Genomic DNA, 19,580 nt, shown 5'->3' on the forward strand with positions numbered 1-19,580 from the left:
AGAGCCGGCAACGGCGCGGCGGGGGCGGAAGGAGCCGAGCTGTGCCGAGGATGGTTCGGGGGCGGGGATTGCAGGAGCGGAGAGAGCCGAGCTGTGCCGAGGATGGTTCGGGGGCGGGGATCGGGGGAGCGGAGAGAGCCGAGCTGTGCCGAGGATGGTTCGGGGGCGGGGATCGGGGGAGCGGAGAGAGCCGAGCTGTGCCGAAGGCAGGCAGGGTGGGCGGGGCCTGCGGGCGGGCGCTTCCGAGGACAGCCGAGCGGGGCCTCGGTGGGAGCCGGGCAGGTCCCCGCGGCGCTCTCCCCTCCCGGACGCCTGGGTCCCTCGCCCCCCCCCCCGCCGGCCATGATCGAGGTGTCGGCGGCGCTGCTCCGCGGGGCGGTCTTCCTGGCCGGGGAGCCCCTCGAGTGCCTCGTCACGCTGCGGAACCCGCTGCCGCCCGACGCCACGTCCGCCTCCAGGTAGAGCCCGGCGGGAGGGAGGGCAGGCGGGGGCCGGGCGGGGAGGAGGAGGAGGCTGCGGGGGCCGGGAAACGTCGGAACGGCGAGCGCGTGCATTTCTGCGTCGCTTCAGCCTTTTGCACGAGAAACGCGCAAAGCAACCGGGATGGGCAAGCCAGGAGCTGAAGGGCGCCTTAAAGTGAGGTCCTGGCGCAACAACGGGATGTCTAGGGGCGCCTTTTTATAAGCAGAAAATGAAGGAACTGCAGCGAAACGATTATCTTCTTTTTTCACATGGTGTAGTCCAGGCTTCTTCCTCAACCTCGGCCCTCCAGTTGTTTTTGGCCTACAACTCCCAGGATCCCTAGCCAGCAGGGCCAGCGGTCAGGGATGATGGGAATTGTAGTCTCAAAAGGTCTGGAGGGCCGGGGTTGCGCAAGCCTGGTCTAGTCCTTCCCCCAGCACCGGAATTACATACAAGCTAAACAAGACAAAAAAAATTTTTTTTCTTTCCAGTAGCACCTTAAAGACCAACTAAGTTAGTTCTTGGTATGAGCTTTCGTGTGCATGCACACTTCGTCAGATACACAAGTGTGCATGCACACGAAAGCTCATACCAAGAACTAACTTAGTTGGTCTTTAAGGTGCTACTGGAAAGAAAAATTTTTTTTTTTGTTTTGACTATGGCAGACCAACACGGCTACCTATCTGTAAGCTAAACAAGCTCTAGCTTAGGGCACCACTCTCTTGGGCACCCCCAAAAAAATTCAAGGAAAAAAACCTGGATGTACATTTCCAAAATATAAGATATAAAAAACAAATAGAATAAAACCTGCAAACAGCAACAGCAACAGTGTTTTGTGTTGTGTAGGCTCCTATGATGTAAGTCAAGGGCCCCGCCTGCTAGCCTGATCCCCAAAATATCACCAGTTTGCTCCTTTCTATATATAGGGTGCCTACATTCTGCATGGACTGATTGCAGGGCAACATGTGCAAATGGCTGAAGATACCTGTTAGGTCCATAAATGACCATCTAGCATATATTCAACACAAAAAACAGCAACAATTTGTTGTTGACAAAGGCCAGCTGGGCATAAAAAGGGCCCCGTTACCTTCAGGAGTTTAGGGCCTCATCAAACCTAAATCTGGCCCTGCCCACCCCCCTAATATTCTTAAGAGGGTCTCTTCTCCAGTCTTCGGAGAGTAGCTGGAAGTGGGGAGGCAGAAAAAGGTCCCCCACTCCTTCCACTCTGCAGTTTTGATCTGAATCTTAGGCCCAGTTTTGCACCCAGAGATCAGAAACTGCTCACGCGAAATTCCCTGCTGCACAATGCGCCTCAAACAGGCAGCTTCCCACCGAGGCCAAAGGGCTCCTGTTTTGTGAAGCGTTTGCCTCTTCCTGGTTGATGGGCTTCTAGCCAATGGATGAAGCCGCCTCAATGATTGCCATTCAGGAAGGTGGATCCAGCCAATTAGGCAAAGAGAAGATGAGTGTGAAACGCCCATTATCTAGAGAAGGAACTTGTAATTTTCTGCTGGTTTTTGCTGGTGGAGAAATAGCAATGCAATTTGGAGAGGGCCGGACTGAGTGTAAATTCAGAAACAGAAACCAATTCAGTTCACACTCTTTTAAACTCTGAGCTTATTTCACCCCAAAGGAATGTTTTTCTGAGATTGTAAACATTTTAAAAAATTCTCTGCCAGTGCAGATCAAGTCCCATCAGTGCAGGGCTGTGGCTGAGCGAGGGTGGATTACGCCAGCCTTGCAAGGAAATCCAGTGTAGTTATCCCAGTTTAGGGCAGAGCATGTCCAGTGTTGCCGTGGTGGCATTTTTGGGGAGGGGGTGCAGAGTTGATTGCACAGCAGTGCCATTCATAAAGGGCTTGCTGGGGGGTGGGAGGCTCCCTGTGGGTTGAAAGAGCAACCTGGATGCTGGGCTGACTCACGGAGAAAGGGTGGATCAGAGAGGGGAGGGGTCCCCAGGGGTCCTCTAGTCCAACCCTCGGCAGGGCAAGTTTCTTAGTGGGCAGGTCTACCCGCCAGGCCTCGCCACTGCTCAGCCACCCCATTTTCCCGAAAGGGTAGGCCTGTCTTGTGATGCTAGTTAGGAGCGTCTGTGGGGAGTGTTGACACCCCCTTGAAAGCAGGGGCTGATATCCTCCTTGGGGCTTCCCAGAAGAGGCACTGTGAGCTCCGGCTGCTTGGAGCACTGGATGCTGGACTGGACAGATCCAGTACAGGATGGGATCAGTGGGGGAGACCAGTGAGTCAAGACAGGCCAGGCAGGGAGTTGGGGGTCTTGCTAGGCCTTGGCTCACTGACCGGATGCGCTGAGGTCCAGGGAGGCTCCTTGCCCCTCACAGCGGCTGTTTGGGAGCCGCGTGGGCAACGGTTGCAGGACTCTGCGGCAGGGCTGGGGAGCAGCAGCCTTTGCGCTCTGTGGCCTCGGGGCTCTTTTCCTGAGCCCGGCGCCAGGCCTCCTCCGCAGGGTTGGCGCTGCCTCTTGTGCCAGAGGGAGGCTAAATAAATAAACATTAGAAAATTGTCCAGTAGCACCTTCGAGACCAACTAAGTTTCTTCTGGGTCTAAGCTTTCGTGTGCATGCGCACTTCTTCAGATGCACACGAAAGATTATAGCCAGAACAAACTTAGTTGGTCTCGAAGGTGCTACTGGACAATTTTTCAATTTATTTTGACTGCTTCAGACCAAGACGGCTACCTACCGGAATCGAGAGAGGGAGGCTGTTCTTGAGGCTGCCCCAGCAACTGATGCAATGTTTTATGTAGCAATTGAGCAGTCACAGGTGAACCTGGGAGCAGTTAAGGACTTGAGAAAGTACAGTACTGTACAGATAAGTGCTGAGAGTACACAGAGATCCATTAAGGCTTCCCTGCCCAGTGCAGAGCAGCCAAGATGCTGCCGGCCCCTTTCGCCCCCTCCACTGGCTGTGCCAGCCTGGGCTCCATTTTCTTGCATTGCCACAGGCCTTTGAGGTTGCCATTCTGCTTGCTCCATGCCCATGCTGCTGAGGGTGGCAGAGGCAGCAGCGGGCAGAGGGGGGCTTGCAGCCCCTCAGCACTGTGGCCGGGGCTCCCTCAGGAGGAGGGGGTCCTCTGCAGGCTTCCTTTGGGCGGCCTTCGCCCAGCTGGCCTGCCCTGGAAGATGCTGGTCTCCTCAGAAAGGAGCTCCGTGGGTGTTTGGTTGAGCCCAGCCTCTGCGTGCCAGCTGGATTGGCAGCCCTCCCCTCCCGCTTTTGGCCTCAGGCCCTGACCTGCGATGGCTGCCTTCCTTGTCACCTGCCAGATCCTGAGAGAGATGCTTCTCCACTCCGGCCAGCCTGGTTATGCGGTGAAACTGGCTTGACCTGTTTGGGCACTTTGCTTGAGGTGCCCAAGTCCTCAGGCGGGGTATTTGTTTTTCAGCCGGCTGGCCTGTGCAGGCTGTTGATGGGCTTTGCGGTTGCCACTCCTGTATCACAGGGGGTTGGACTAAATGACCCTTGGGATCCCTCCCAACTCTGTGTCTAGAAAGGAGATGTCCAGCAAGGGAGGGCAGCAGGTTGGGTTTGGTGCACAGTAGAATAATAACAATAATTAGCCCCCCATCTGACTGGGTTGCTCTCATGTGCTCCTGCTGGTTTTTCTCCTCCCAATCATCTGGAGCCGGCATGAACCGGGCAGCCATCTCCTGGAGCCTGAGGGTGGGGGCAGCCAAGTGTGGGAAGGGCTGGCCCAGACCCTCTTTGCTTCTGTCAATCTCCCGGGGCGCATCCTGGCCACCCCAAAGGGAGCAGCTGTGGCAGCCAAGTGGGTCTGCCTTCCCGGGGGCAGTTCTGGCTTGGTGTGGCATTGCAAAACCCTCCTTTGGCGGCCTCTTGGGACCCCCCCTTTCCCCCACTTCCGTTTGATGCAGAAATGGTTGTTTTATTTACGGTGTTTTTATTCTGATCTTTTGGTCAGAAAGACCTTCAGAGTGGCTAATGGCAAAGTAATTAAAAAGCAGCTCATAGCAGCAAGACAAGGACCCCCAGTGGCCATGGGGGGAGTCACTGGCAGAGCGTGGAAGGGAGGAGAAGCAGACTTTTGGAGTTTCTGGTCCATGGTCTCCAATATCTGCCAGCCTCTCCTTCCACTTAGCCTGTGTGCGGCTGGAGTGCCTGTGGCCAGGCCCATTTTCGGTGAGAGGTCATGGCTGACACTCCCCGTTTCTGCCTCTGCTGGAGCCTCCTTTGTGAGGGGGGGCCTCCAGGCGCACCTCCAGGTGAGGAACCAGGTGCTGATGGTTTCAAGGCAGGCTGTGAGGTGGAATCCAACCATGGTCTCCCTGGTGGGTGACTCATGCTGGGAGATGGACAGTGGGAAGGGGACACACACCCCGGTTCTCCTGGACCTCTCAGCGGCTGGGACCAGCTTGGCGCAGTGCCAGGGGGGCTCTGGGGCTGCCTGGTGAGCGCTGCACCCCATAGTCGCCTGGCAGAGCAGTTTTGTGGCTCTTGGCTCACTCTGGGGTGCCACAAGCTTCCTTCCTGTCTCCTGCGCTGTGGAACGTTTCTGTGAAAGCGCTCCCATCTTTGAGCCTCTATGTAGAAGGAAACAGAACGGGAGGTGAAAAGGAAAGAACTTTTCACCTCTTTACTGCAGCCCAGGGCTGTGTTTTCGAATCCTGGAAGACCTTTAATCTTGATAATTTCGATTGCTGGCATTCCAGGGTTTGGCAAGTTGCCCTTCTTGAAAAGGGTGCAGCTTGAATGACTGGTTTTTAATATGGCTTTATTTTCCATACAAAAATTGAGGCACACAAGTCACCCATTGCCGCCTGTAGAAGCTAATTTCTGGCTCATTTAAGACCATATTGAACCTTTAATCTGAATAACGGTGCAGCTTTACAGCCAGAGAATACTCTCATTTTTATAACGAATTGTAAAGGGGACCCTTGTATGAGTTAATACTTTATTATCCCTTTGGAGCTGTCCTCTGTTTTTGTACTTATGCCCTTCTGGGCTATGACGTTTCATGGTTTGGAGTCTTGATTCTTTGGGTTATTGGTCAAATTTGCACTTTCTTTTGTTAATAAATAGTAGAAGTCCCGGAAAGTGTTAGACAGAGGGGCTGGCGTGCCAAGTGATCTTGTCCTCCACCATCACGAATTTTTGGAGCATTGTTTTCCAAGCATGCTTCTGGGATCATCCCCTCGAGGATCCCCAAAAATATTCCCAGAGCCCCGCCAGGGCATATTGCCTCTCCCTCCCCCCCCCCCCCGGGCCAGCCGGTCACCTCCACTCCTGGCTTGAGCCCCATTTATTCTTGAGGGGCATCTTGTGGCCTCAGACCCTTCATGGCTTTTGAAACCTGCCCAGGTTTATGAGTTTTGTGGCAGCAGAAGCAGTGGCCAGGGGGTGATCTAGATAGTTAGGTTCCTCATCACAAGGTTTGTGTTGTTTTCCTACCTGGTGTGTGGTGCTGGGAAGGGAGGAAGAGGGGCCGGGGTTCCTCCAGACACCACAGGAACATGGTCTGGGGGGTCCTCTACCCCCAAGGGGTCTGGAAAGCGTGGGGTTCCAGCTTGCAAGCCTTTTCCAGGTGCCAGAGCATGCAGCTTCGCCACTGAGAGCAGGTGGCACCTTTCTGGAAAATCTGAAAGCACTGATGGGACGGAATGGGGGAAACACACACGCACCCCTGAGCTGGGACGTCTTTCAGGCTGCGTTTGCCCTCTCTCATCACGGAGAAGAGGGCCATCAATGTCTCCTAGTCAGAACGGCTGTGCACTGCCTCTCTTGTTAGAGGCAGCAACGCTTCTGAATCCCAGATGCTGGAAACCAAATCGTAGGCTCCTGGAATTGTAGAGTAGAAAGGGCCCCCGAGGGCCATCTAGTCCAGCCCCTGCAATGCAGGAATCTCTGCTCAAGCATCCTGGAGGGGAGGGAGTTTCTGTTCTGCTCCAATCTTCTTTGTGGGTTTCCCATCCTAGGCACCTGGCTGGACTGGGTGGGCCTGATCCAGCTGCAGGCTCTCCTCATGTTCATGGGCCTTCTTCCCCTGGGTCTCCGCTCCGTCTCCCTCACGGCCTGCCCCTCTCTCCCCCCCCCAGTGAAATGCTGGCCTGGGCCAGCGCTCAGATCCACTGCCAGTTCCACGCCAGCGAGAGCCGGGTGGCTCTGCCCCCTTCGGAAGACAGCCGGCACGATGTCCAGGCCGAGAACGAGACGGTTTTTGTCCCCAACAGAGGTGAGCCTGAGCTCCTTCCAGAGAGCTTCCTTCCTTGGCCTGAAAGAGGGGCAGGGCAGGGAGTGTCACTTGGGGGCCGGTGGCAAGGTAGGAGAAGGCAGGAGAGCCTGCCAGGGTGGCAGGGGGACGACGGGTAGTCCTGGCCGTGAGTCTGTGCCCATGGCCCCTTTTGAGCCAGTGCGGTGTAGTGGTTAAGAGTGGTGAACTCGTAATCTGGTGAACAGGGTTCGCGTCTCCGCTCCTCCACCTGCAGCTGCTGGGTGACCTTGGGCCAGTCACACTTCTCTGAAGTCTCTCAGCCCCACTCACCTTACAGAGTGTTTGTTGTGGGGAAGGAAAGGGAAAGGAGAATGTTAGCCGCTTTGAGACTCCTTCGGGTAGTGATAAAGTGGGATATCAAATCCAAACTCTTCTTCTTCTTCTTTTGCCTTGCAGGGGAGCGGGGCCACTGCATCCTGTCCACCCCCCCAAAGATCCTCTTCTGTGACTTGCGACTGGATCCAGGAGAGTCCAAAACCTGTGAGTAGCCCCTTCTCACCCGTCTGCCTTGCCCCCCACCCTAGGGGAGGGGTGCTGGGGAGCCCCAAGGCGAGGGATGACCTCTCTGGTGGGGAAGGGCTCTGGGCTCCCCACACACCAGCCCCACTTTCCCACTTCCATTGCCGCCCAGAGATGATCTGGAAGGGCAAGCCAGGCAGTGGGGCTGAGAGCCCTGGGGGGAGGCCAGGGCAGCCCCAGCCCCACCTGAACCTGCATTGCGTCACTGGCTTTGCTGCCCCAGCCTGCCTGCTGCCCGCCAAAGCAAAACCCAGCCTCTGCCTGGTTGAGAGTCTCTAAAAAGGTGGGGAAGGGGCATGTGGAAGACGCCCCCCAGCTTGCTCAGATCTGCCCCCCGCTTTTCAGGCCGAGGGTGTTGGGGGGCTTGCTCAAGGATCCTGGGGGACACGGATGCAGCAAGGGCCCTGCGCTGTGAACTGGGCCCTTTCGGAGTAAGAATAAGAGTTGAAAGGGGCCCCCATGGGTCATCCATCCCACCCCGCTACAGCGCAAGGCTTCTTCATTTGCTCTGCTTCTACTCCTGCTGGCTGCCCCGTCCCACCCAGCCATGGGAGGCGAAGCCCCTGGTGGTGAGACCCACGGCTCACGGCCCCCTTTCCCCAGACTCGTACTGTGAGACGCTGCCGGTGGACGCCCCCCCCTCCTTCCGGGGGCAGGCGGTCAAGTACGTCTACAAGCTGACCATCGGCTGCCAGAGGGTCAACTCGCCCATCAAGCTCCTTCGCGTCCCCTTCCGGGTGCTGGTGCTGCATGGTAAGGCCGGGGGGGGGGGTCCCTGTGCAGACCGGATGGGGGGGGAGGACATCTTGACCTCCCCTGGCAAAACAGCTCATGCTGCCTCTCCCTCCGCAGGACTGAAGGACTACCAGTGCCCCCAGGACGAGGCCGTGGCCCCCTCCAACCCCTTCCTGGAGGAGGAGGAGGGGGCCAAGAAGGATTCCCGGCTGGCCGACTTGGCCACCGAGCTGCTGATGGCGGCCACCTCCAGAAGGAGCCTCCGTAAGTCGCCTCAACACCCCCCCCCCAGTTCACTGGCTCTCCTGCCCCACTGCCCTGGGAGAGAAAGCCAGATTGAGGTTGAACCCTGACAAGACAGAAGTACTGTTTTTGGGGGACAGGAGGCGGGCAGGTGTGGAGGATTCCCTGGTCCTGAATGGGGTAACTGTGCCCCTGAAGGACCAGGTGCGCAGCCTGGGAGTCATTTTGGACTCACAGCTGTCCATGGAGGCACAGGTCAAATCTGTGTCCAGGGCAGCTGTTTACCAGCTCCATCTGGTACGTAGGCTGAGACCCTATCTGCCCGCGGACTGTCTTGCCAGAGTGGTGCATGCTCTAGTTATCTCCCGCTTGGACTACTGCAACGCGCTCTACGTGGGGCTACCTTTGAAGGTGACTCGGAAACTACAACTAATCCAGAATGCGGCAGCTAGACTGGTGACTGGGGGCGGCCGCCGAGACCACATAACACCGGTCTTGAAAGACCTACATTGGCTCCCAGTACGTTTCCGAGCACAATTCAAAGTGTTGGTGCTGACCTTTAAAGCCCTAAACGGCCTCGGTCCAGTATACCTGAAGGAGCGTCTCCACCCCCATCATTCTGCCCGGACGCTGAGGTCCAGCGCCGAGGGCCTTCTGGCGGTTCCCTCATTGCGAGAAGCAAAGCTACAGGGAACCAGGCAGAGGGCCTTCTCGGTAGTGGCGCCCGCCCTGTGGAACGCCCTCCCAGCAGATGTCAAAGCGATAAACAACTACCTGACATTCAGAAGACATCTTAAGGCAGCCCTGTTCAGGGAAGTTTTTAACGTGTGATATTTTACTGTATTTTTGGTTTTTATGGAAGCCGCCCAGAGTGGCTGGGGAGGCCCAGCCAGATGGGCGGGGTATAAATAATAAATTATTATTATTATTATTATTTGTCAAAAAAAGAAATAGAGGAAGAGCAGCATGAATAAACTCAATTAGACGTGGTAATTTAAGGGTCTCCCCGAATGAGGGAAATGACCCTGTTCAAGGATCCTGTCGATAGAGTTGGATACATGCTCAGCATCTTTGAAGATCTATCTGCTTACTTCAAAGCCCAAAGAGAAAATGAGCATAGCATCTTCCAAGCTCAATACAATGGAATAAAATCTCTCCTGCCCTGAAAATAAAGTTGAGAAATGGTAAAAAAGAAAGAAAGAAAAGCTATTTGCCATGTGACCAGGGTGGAGTTGAATGAAATCATATCAATTTAAATCAAATTGATTTCAATCATGATTTCAATCACTAGTCAGGAAGACTTGGGTTTCAATCCTTTTTTTACAGAAAGACTCATTCCTGCTGGTATAATATTTACAACCAGATGAAGGTTTCCTTTTCAGAATAATACGTTTTCAGAGTAGTTTTTACAGTTATATAAAAAGTTACTGATTAGGTTATACTGTTAGAAATACCTAGACAGATAATTATGAAATTATTGTGAGGTTTAATAAGTTAACTGTTTATAATTGGACAACTTTCCTGCTGTACTTTATTGGAAGGGGGAAAAATAATAATTTCCTTAATAACAATTTATTTAACTAAAACAATAACATTATAGCATATGTATCCATGTTTGTTAACTGATGTGGTTAAACAATTAAAAAAAAAACTTAGAGTGAGTTTTAGCACACATGAAAAACCTAAAACAAATCCTTATTTCCTGATGAATAGCTTTTGGACTATAATATAACTTAAATAGAAAGCTATATTTAGAAATACTTTTCCTGAGAAAGCATTTTATTTTAAAAATTCAATTTAAATTATTATTTTTTAAATCATTGATTTTTATCCGCCCTGCATGTGACTCCTGGAACTTAGGTTATGGGCACAAAAACAGAAAGTCTAGTTGCCAGGTTGCCCTTATTACAAGGGAGACCTGATATTTTGCTGGAATCTCCTCTGCACCTCGCATCCTTTTGTCTGGGCCTCCCCTTTGGAGCAGCAGAAAAGGAGCCGGCTCCTTCTTCCGTGTGGCTTAAGGTGCCCATCATGCCACGGGGCACAGTGCCTCATTCAGCCACCGCACAAGAGGCTGGTTTTCACTGGGCGGGGGGAGCTCAGCCGTGTTCAATTCCAGGTGGGGGCACACCTTTTTCTCTCCCCCCCCGACTAAGTCCCCCCCTTTGCTCGCAGACTTGTACAACATCAGCAATTCCCGTGGCAAAGTGGGCACCTTCTGCATCTTCAAGGCCGTCTACAAGATTGGCGAAGACATTGTGGGCACCTTCAACTTCTCTGAAGGGGACATCCCATGCCTGCAGGTGAGGCCCGGGGGGGGGGGGTGCCCTCCAGGACGCTCTGCGGAAGGAGTGGGGTAGGCAAAATGGGGGGTGGGCGAGTCGAGGGTGTGGGATGCCAGTCGGGAGCTCATCCGGCCTCTGGGCTTGCCCTCTGCTCCCTGGCTGCTAGTACCTGGTGAGCCTGCAGACGGAGGAGCGGATCCAGGAGGCTTTCCAGCACCGGCGCGGGCAGCCCGTCTCCTTCAGCACCCACGCCCGCCACCAGGAGTCCTGCCTGCACACCTCGCACACCAGCTTCAGCCTGCCCATCCCGCTCAGCTCTGCCCCGGGGTTCAGCACCAACATTGGTGAGTCCTTCCAGTTCCCGGGAGGGAGGGGCCGGGCAGCTTCCGGGGGGGCGATTGCTTTGCAGGCAGAAGGGGCATGGGTGGGTCAACCTTTTGCACCAAACTGCCGAGAGCTGCTGCCAGTCAGTGCCCAGTGGGCAAAGTTGGGCAGGCCAGTATGCCAGCTCTGAGGCTGGTTCCTGTGCCCCTAAGCCAGAGGGAGCTGCTACTGGAAGCCCCTCTTTATCCCCTTCCCTGTACCAGCCACAAGCTGGCACTCTCCTGGCACCCCTGAACTGCAGAGAGCTGCTGCCAGTCAGTGCCCAGTGGGCAAAGCTGGGCAGGCCAGTGCGCCAGCTCTGAGGCTAGTTCCTTTGCCCCTAAACCAGGCCACCTACAAAAGAGTCACAAAAAGGGAGCTGCTGCTGGAAGCACCTCTTTGACCCCCCCCCCGACCAGCCACAAGCTGGCATTCTCTTGGCACCCCTGACCCATGGGCACCCCCCTCCTCTCTGCCCCTTGGCTGGCTCTCACCCACTGACAGAGGGAGCCCCCCAGGTGTTCTCCCTTCCCTTGGTTTGAACAGAAGGGGGTCCTTGCTGGCCCCAAACACCTCCCTGCTGCTGTGGGGTGGGGGATGAGTGGGGGGCTGTTATTCAGCGGGAGCAGCCCGGAGCACCTCTGCTGATGGCACCCCCCTCTTTGCAGTGTCCCTGAAGTGGCGTCTGCACTTTGAGTTTGTGACGTCCCGCGAGGCGTCGCAGCGGCAGGCCCCCCCGGAGGGCCCCCCCTCGGAAGAAGCCTCCCGGTGGTCGGGGGTGGAGCAGATGGACGTGGACACCTTCAGCTGGGACTTGCCCATCAAGGTCTTGCCCACCAACCCGCTCCTGGCCTCCTCCGTCTCCCAGGTCCCTGGCGCCAACTCCCTCACCATCTGAGGGCTCCTCTGCGTGTCTGAGTGTCCTGTTCCTCCGTGTGGCCTCAGAGAGGCATGATCCTGATTGGGGGGGGGCTTTGGCTGGAAGGTCTGGGGTGCAAGCGGGGGGGGCCCTCTTCAGCTGGGCTCCCTCCGTCTCCCTGCCCCACTCCCCGTCTGGTGTGTGAATTTCTCCCATGGAGAAGGGGGCGCTGCCTCCAACCTGCCCTTGTCCTTTTTTCCAGAGTGTCGTGGGGTGGGGGGCTGTTGCAAACCATGGGGGTCACTGTGGTGAAAAGCTGGAGGGGCTTCCCAGCTTCATCTCCCCAAAGCTGTGTTTTGTGTCTGTTGGTTAATAAAAATCTGCTGCAATGGCTGCCCCCCCCATACTCTGCAGGTGCCATCCTTTGCCCAGGAGGGTGGGGGCCACGGGAGACCCTTCCCCTCCTGCCCATGTCTCCCCCCCCCCCAAGAAATCCACGGCACCAGAGCCTTTCTGCTGTTTCATGGGGTGTTTATTTGAAGAGTCAGACATGCTCTCTCTACGCCCTAAGGAAGAGCTTTGGCTGCGGATCATGCCCATCTCTGGGTCAGGCCCAGCCCTCTTCCCTCATGGCACCCCCCCCCCCGCACAGAGTGGTCTGGACCCCTAGTTCTCTTTAGTGGTTCCCTTTAGTGGGTTTTTTGGGGGTGGGGGGCTTTGGCTGCTTAACAGAGGAGCCAGCAGACTGGGGTGGGGGGAGGGAGAAGAAGCTGGAAATGGGGGGCAGCAGCCCAGGACATCCACACCCCCTGCCCTCCCCATTTTGGATATATTTGGGGATAAAAGCAGGCCCAGTATCTGCAGGGGTGGGGAGCCAGCCAGACCCCAATTTCTGGGGGAATTCATGGCAAAGGTGTCTGATCAGGAGAGGGTCCGGGTCCTGGCACCCTCCCCGCTTGGCATCTGGAGGAGGGAAGGGGCAGGGTGCCCACCCTAGGAAGCGGGCAGGGGTGGGCAGCAAGCACAGCTGGGGGGAGAGGTTGGGGGAGTTTTTGCTCTACAGGTGCGGGGGGGGGGGTCCTCTGGTGATGGTGGCTAGCAAGACCCTCTTTCTTTCTTTCTGGGTGCCTCTGGCGCTGCTTCTGCACACTCCCCCCTTCAGCGCTTCGCTTCCAGGCTCTTCCTCCCCAGCCGGGCCTTGGCCCCCCCTCGGCTGCCGGGCTGCTGCTCAGGGGCCTGGCCTGACCCCCAGCCGGGCTCCAGGTTGTTCACGCAGGGCAGCCTCGGCCGGCCTTTCTGCACCAGCGAGATCTTGCAGGCCCGGGAGTCGTAGCGCGCTTCGCACCAGGCGGGGAAGTCGACCGGAGGCTGCATCCTGCGAGGAGGAGGGGGGCAATAAGAACATGGGGAGAGGCTGCCGGATCAGGCCCAGCCAGTCCAGTGGCTCTTGAGCTTCTCAGAGCAAAAGCACCCCCCCAGCCTACTCCCCCCCCCCAATGGCACTGTGGGCCTGATCCAGGCTCCCTGCAGCTACTGGGTGCTGAGGAGGCCCCAATCCTCCTGCTTTCAGCCATGCAGCTCCCCTCCTTGGGGTGGTTGATGTGGGGGGGGGACTCTGGGCCCCACAATGCCCTGTGGCTGATTTATAGGGTGTGGCTAGGCCCTGGGGGGGGGGCGACTTGGCAGGGAGCGAGGAGGAGGAGGAGAAGGAGGCATCTCTCCCAGACACCCGACTGCCTCTCGGCTTGATCCTGCCATCCCTGCAAGGAGCTGAGCTGGGGCTGTGAAGGTCCCCCCCCCAACTTTGCACCTGCTAGGCTGGGTATGGGGGGGCCATGGGGCTGGCTCTGTTCCTCCAGTGAGACCAGCGGGAGAGGATTCGAACTCGGCCCTCCCTGGCCCTCTAAGCGGCTGCGCCAGGCGGGTCCCCTCCCCACTCAGAAACGGGGGTCAGGCTTCACCCCTCCTTGGGCAGGTGGGTTGCTTCTCAGTGAGCCCCTCAAAGAAGTGTAGAGTTGGGAGGGACCACGAAGGCCATCCAGTCCAACCCCCTTCAGGGCAGAGTTTCTTTTGCCCGTCGTGGGGCAAATCTTTCGCCCCGAGTTGAAGAGTCTCATGTGCTGCTAGACTCTGCATTTCCTCACATCCCGGGCTCAAATCTGCTCAGACAGCATCACCGGGTCCCAATCCCTGACTTTTCTCGCCTCTCCCTACTCTTTCCTGTGTCCCAGAAATGACCCCTTTGCCCAGCCTTGGCCCCGGGTGCCGCGATGCCAGGAGAGCCTGGAGCAAGGATGCCTCAGGGGCCAGGACCCCATTTTCACCCTTGGGTGGCCTCTTCCAGGTGCCTCACCTGCCCGGGCCCCTTCCAGGTGTGGTGCCCTCTGGGAGCTGCTACTTGGGAGGGGGGTCTCCTTGCGTTTCCCCTCCCAGACACGTGCCCCCTCCCTGCTCATTGCAGCCCGCATGCACCCCCCTGGCCCAACTCACATGTCGCAGCAGCCCACGCCGAGGGGGTCCAGGCAGAAGCACTTGGAGCAGTTGGCATCCTGCCAGGACTCTCCGGGGCCAAAGTGCTTCTCCTTGTAGAGGCAGGGGGCTGGAAGGAAGGAGGGAGGGCGGTCAGGGAGGAGGGCTGGCGCTGGATCTGGCCCTCGGCTCTGCCAGCTGCGTTCTCAGCCAGATCCTGGCCAAGCGGGGAGCCCTGGGTGCTCTTGGGCCACCGCCAGTCTCCTCCTGGCTTGTAGGGTGGCAAGGGAAACCCAGGGATCATCCAGCCCAACCCTCTCGGCTGAAGGAACCCTAACAGATGGCCGCCTGACCTCTGCTTAAAAACCTCCATGGAAGGAGAGTCCGCCATCCTCCAGGGGAGCCCGTTCTGTGGTTGAATCACTCTTACTGTCACAAGGGTCTTCCTAAGGTCAAGTCTGAATCTGCTCCTTTGCCATGTGAAGATTTATTTATTTAAAAAATATATATTTTAAATTAAATTTTGCAGTTTTATATTTATCACTGTAACATTGTTCACAAAAAGAAAAGACAACATCCCCAGATACAACCCCCCCCCCAACTTCCCTCAACTTCCTCTTCTGGTTTCTTGCATATTTACTTCTTCTACTTGTTTAATTTTCTTTTAATATAGCTTTCTTAAAATAAAAATAAAATGTTACTATATTCTTATCATTATTATACCTTGATTGTTCTCTAATTGCCTCTAGATTCTTTCAATTATTACCATACATTCTCTACCTTGATTTTGTTGATTGTGCTTACTACTCAAACCTTGCTAGTGAGTCCGCTTCTTTGCAATATTTCTGTACATTTGAAGATTTGTGCTAGCCTTGGGTAGCCTCAAGGCTGTGTAGCCCAAGGGCGCCTGATGGCCATTCCTGATCTTCCAGTCTCTCAAGGCCAGTCACATGGAGCAAGATTGTTTTCTCCTGTGCTAGATGGTAGGACTCAAACCCAAGTTACCAGAAAGGAGATTCTGACTCAACACCAGGGGAAACTTTCTGGTGGCAAGAGCTGTTTGATAGTGGAACAGACGGGGGACTCTCCTTCCTTGGAGGTTTTTGAGCAGAGCTTGGGTGACCCTCTGCCACGGATGCTTTCGTTGAGATTCCTGCACTGCAGAGGGGTTGGACTGGATGACCTTTGGGGTCGCTCCAACTCCACAATTCTCTGTTGTCCCTCCCCTTGGCCCCCCGCCTGTTTCCCCCACAGCCGCCTCACCTTGCGCATGGAAGTAGCAAAGGGCCCTTGCTCCTGGCAGCTGGAGCAGGAGCGCCAGGAGCAGGCAGCCCCTCAGGGGGGCCCAGAATGCCGCCGCTGCCCCCAGCCTCGCCTTCGCAGCCATCGTGGGGCTTCCCGTGGGTCTCTGGGTTCTGGGGGAGGCTGCTTCTCCTCCTGCCTCGGTCTCCCTGCGGAATGTCTGCCCCACAGGTGCTTATAAAGGGGAGCTTTATGGGCCTGGCCTCCGGCTGACTCTCCCTGGCAAAGTGGCAAAGCTCATTTCCTGGTCGGAGGCACGAAAACAAGAGGTGGGACGGGGATTTTTTAACAAGCTGCGAAAAGCTGATTCATGCCCTCCGGGAAGGCCTCCAGTTGGGAGCCCCAGAGGGGTTGCCCTGTGGGGCATCGAGGTAACTCTCCTGCGACCCCTCCACCCCCGGGGGAAGAAGCCAGCCAGGCCACCCTCCTCCTGGCGGGGACGTAAGGAGAGCCTGCAGCTGGATCAGGGCCATTGCCCACCTCACCCAGCATCCTCTTCTCCCAGTGGCCAGCCAGATGCCCATCGTGGGAAGACCACCAGCAGGATTCATGCGCAAGAGCCACGCTCCCCCTCCTGCCATTTGCAGCAGCCTCGCTTCCTCCTCTGAGCCTCCTGCGCATGGGATGCAGATGCGCACAGCTGCACATCGCCCACGGGCACAGAGGGGCATGAATCCTGGGCCAGGCGTTGGGCTGGTTAACATTCTGCAGCCTTTGAAATGTGCATGGGAGGGAGGACATTGGCCCGTATTGATTATGTTTTGTTACATATCTTGTGTTTTCATTTTGTATTTTTAGTTGTGAACAGCCCTGTGATCTGATGGTGGTATACAAATTTACTAAATAAAATAATAGTAGGTTTTTGGGGGGACAGCGCATGGAATCCAGCCCAGAACCAAACTGAGGGCCAGCAAAGGCCTCTCAATGCGGCCCCCATTAATAGCCACCACATTCGGCACTGGCAGATGTTTGGTTCCGGGAGAATCTCCTGTCTGCTTCCCTTCTATCCTGATGACAATAATTGGCGGTTCATTCCAGTTCCTTTTGAGAAGTAAGAGCCATTTGACAGTGGAACAGACTCCCTCTGGAGGTGGGGGTCTCTCCTTCCTTGAAGGTCTTTAAGCAGAGTCTAGAAGGCCATCTGTCAGGGATGCCTGAGCTGAGATTCCTGCATTGCGGGGGGCTGGACTAGATGGCCTTTGGCAGTCCCTTCCAACACAGTGTTTTTACGGCCAGAATTTCTTGGCTGTGCCCTTTTGGCGGGGCGCAGTGTGGCAACTCTGTTGGGGTTCCTCTTGGCTCCTCTCTTCCCACCCTCTCCCTGCCTGGCTGCCCTCTCCTCGCTTGGCACCTTGCCTGCCCCCCTCCTCCCTATCTCTCTGCCCCATAGCATCACCCAGGCCCCTCCTGGACCCCTTTTTCCACTGCACATCCCAGTGGCCAAGCCTCTGCCACAGCAATGGCAGCAAGAGGGTGGGGCAACCCCCCCATAGGGAATTTAATGCCAGAGACGAGGTGGGCTTCCCTACCCCATAGCACTATTGCAGAAGGACTTGAGGGCCGCCCCTCTCTGGCATGTCTGAGCTGCTGGGAGAAAGAGAGGCAGTGGGGGGAGTCTCCCCCCAGCTCTCTTGCAGCCCCATCTGTCCCATGTGCCACTCTCTGATCTCTGCAGGCAGCCTTTGAAAAAGGCAAGGGCCCTGGGTGGGCATCCAGGCACCCCCCAAGGGGAGAGGGTTCAGCGCCCTGGGCAAGGGGGCATCGCAGCTCCTAGCAGGAGGGCAAACCTCTGTTCGACCCCCAGGACCAAGCTGGCAGCTGCCGCGCAGGAAGCAAACAGGATGCAGGATTCCGGCTGGCAGCAGGCACTGCCAGGAGATCCCCATGCCAAGGCAGTATTGCCAGTGCTGTTTTAGGCATGGAAGGGGCTTGGCTCCGGAGCCCAGCATCTCGGGGTGTTTTCTCTGCAAACACCAGCAGGTTCCAAGAACCGCTCGCTTTGGGGCTGGGCTGGGCGGCTTCCAAGGGCCCACCTGGGCCAAGAGCAAAGTCCCAAGACTCTGCCCCCAGGCCAATGGGGGGGAGGCCTCCCTGGGTGCCCTTCTCCTCGCCCCAACAGCTGTGAGCAGCAGCTCCCTGGGGAGTCAACTGGGCCAGGCTCCCTCCTTCCCAGGAGCACCAATCTCTTGCTGCCCCCCTCCGCCTGGCCTGGCCTCGACCTCCTGCAGCCATTGGGGCCCAGAGGGTGGGAGCAGCTGGAGAAGGAGCCCTTTGCTGGGCTGGAGGGGCACCATTGCAATGAGCTGCCCATTGGCTGCTTTGTGTGAGGGAAGGGCAGGGGGGCAGCTCTGCCTGGGGCAGCTGTGGGGCAGCTGCAGCTGGGGCAGCGAGTTGGGGGGAGGTGGTCCCAGCAGCTGAGTCGGAGCCCGCCAGGTGAGAGGAAGCATCCCTGAGCAAACGGAAAGGGCGGTGGAAGTTGCATGGCTTTCGGATGTGCAGGGTGGTCCCTGCAAAGTGAGCCCCAGCTCCGCCAAGGGGGGCCGGAAGGGAGCAGGCAAGCGCCATGCGGCTCCAAAGGCGACCACAGAGACTGAGGCCACTAAGACTTTTCTGACTGTCCCCTGAGGCTGCTGCCTTTGGGCTCCCTGAGAGGCAGTGTGGGGTGAGGAGTCCAGCTTGGCAAACTCTTGAGAGGCAATGGGGGGGGGGTCTCATGAGACAACAAGAACACAGGAAGAGCTTGGTTGCTGGATCAGGCCAAAGGGTCCCCATCCCGTCCTGCACCCCCGTCTCACAGTGGCCACTCAGATGCCTCTTCTGAGAAGTCCTCAGGCCAGACCGGAGGGCCAGCTGTGCCCTCATCCTGCGGTTTCCAGCAGCCCCTGAGATTCCAACACTGCCGGCCTCAGAGCTACCAGCTGCCTAAAGGCCTCCCATGTTGCACCCCTTTTCAAAGCCTAGGGGGACAGGTTCTGGTCATTTTGGGGTGCCTGATATGCCTTCTGGTCAAACTGGCCACCAGAGTCAAAAGTGGATTGGTAGGATTTTTTTTAAAAAAAATGTTTTTATTTAATATTTGAAGAACCAGCAAACAAATTTAACAAGATACAACTTGACGGTTGTTCCATCAATGTTGAAAATGTTCCCAGTGAGTTCCAAAGGAGCCTTAAGATGTCTAGCCTTAAGATGAAGCATTACAATTTCACAAGTGTTGGTGCTGACCTTTACAGCCCTAAAAGGCTTGGGTCCAGTAGACCTGAAGGAGCGTCTCCACCCCCACCGTTCTGTCCGGACACTGAGGTTCAGTGCCGAGGGCCTTCTTGGTGGTGGCGCCCGCCCTGTGGAACGCCGTCCCATCAGATGTCAAGGAAATAAAGAACTACGCAATTTTGGGGAGACATCTGAAGGCAGCCCTGTACGGGGAGGTTTTTAATTTTAATTATGCTTTTATATTTGCTGGAAGCCATCCACAGTGGCTGTGGCAACCCAGTCAGATGGGCGGCATATAAATTATTACTGTTACTGTTATTGTTATCCAATAGCCCTCTCCTCTATGAATGTGTCCCATCTTCTGTTGAACTGCGACAAAGTCATCTAGGTTGGTTCACTGCCTCCTGCATAAGGGGGTGATGATGATGATGATGATGATGATGATGATGATGATGATAATAATAATAATAATAATATACCACCCTTCATCCATAGTAACAAAACAAAAAACCCAATATCAACCCCCCAATTCTAAAAGGCCATAGAATTCCCTGGTATAACTATTTCTCCTCTGCCTGAGATGCCTCCCTCTTTGTGAGTGCACTGTGCTTTGCAGAGCAGCCTGGCAGCCGTGTCCATTCCCTTTCCGCTCCCTGCGACCCTCTGCTTGGAAGCTGGTCCTCTGCCAGGGCTGTGCCCTCCTTGCCCCTCTGGCCAGGGCCTTTGCCCTCTTCCAGAGAATGGTGGGACGTGACAGGAAAGACCCCGGGAGTTCAGGGCCAGGGGCTCTGGCACCAGCTGCTCAGGCAGGAAAATAGCCGCCTCCGCGTGTCAGGAGGGGCGAGCAGTTGGCACCCCATAAATCCTCTCCGGCAGGTGCTTTGCAGGCT

The 19,580-nt window shown here is 56.2% G+C and overlaps 1 protein-coding gene across 2 annotated transcripts; it reads left to right on the forward strand.

The window, feature by feature from the left end:
• The first annotated feature begins 197 nt into the window (after positions 1-197).
• On the forward strand, positions 198-14,895 carry RGP1 (RGP1 homolog, RAB6A GEF complex partner 1). 2 transcript variants are annotated; one of them, XM_083575788.1, is made up of 8 exons: positions 198-458; positions 6,530-6,666; positions 7,102-7,185; positions 7,828-7,977; positions 8,077-8,223; positions 10,378-10,505; positions 10,654-10,831; positions 11,519-14,895. In XM_083575788.1, the coding sequence occupies exons 1-8, from the start codon at positions 343-345 to the stop codon at positions 11,746-11,748; spliced, it is 1,170 nt and encodes a 389-aa protein (XP_083431914.1). In that variant the 5' UTR covers positions 198-342; the 3' UTR covers positions 11,749-14,895. The 2 variants fall into 2 exon arrangements, with proteins under 2 accessions (XP_083431914.1, XP_083431913.1); XM_083575787.1 differs by having other exon boundaries at positions 205-458; positions 7,828-8,223.
• The last annotated feature ends 4,685 nt before the right edge of the window (positions 14,896-19,580 follow it).

Source organism: Podarcis filfolensis, assembly GCF_964270895.1.
Source record: "Podarcis filfolensis genome assembly, chromosome: 11".
Taxonomy (NCBI): domain Eukaryota; kingdom Metazoa; phylum Chordata; class Lepidosauria; order Squamata; family Lacertidae; genus Podarcis; species Podarcis filfolensis.

What these genes read in the sequence shown, in the direction of transcription:
- RGP1 (XM_083575787.1), top strand. Translation starts at nt 343, where the DNA reads ATGATCGAGGTGTCGGCGGCGCTGCTCCGCGGGGCGGTCTTCCTGGCC. An exon ending in GGTTTTTGTCCCCAACAGAG is followed by an intron (nt 6,667 to 7,101) that starts GTGAGCCTGAGC and finishes TTTGCCTTGCAG; the next exon opens with GGGAGCGGGGCCACTGCATC. An exon ending in GGGGTTCAGCACCAACATTG is followed by an intron (nt 10,832 to 11,518) that starts GTGAGTCCTTCC and finishes CCCTCTTTGCAG; the next exon opens with TGTCCCTGAAGTGGCGTCTG.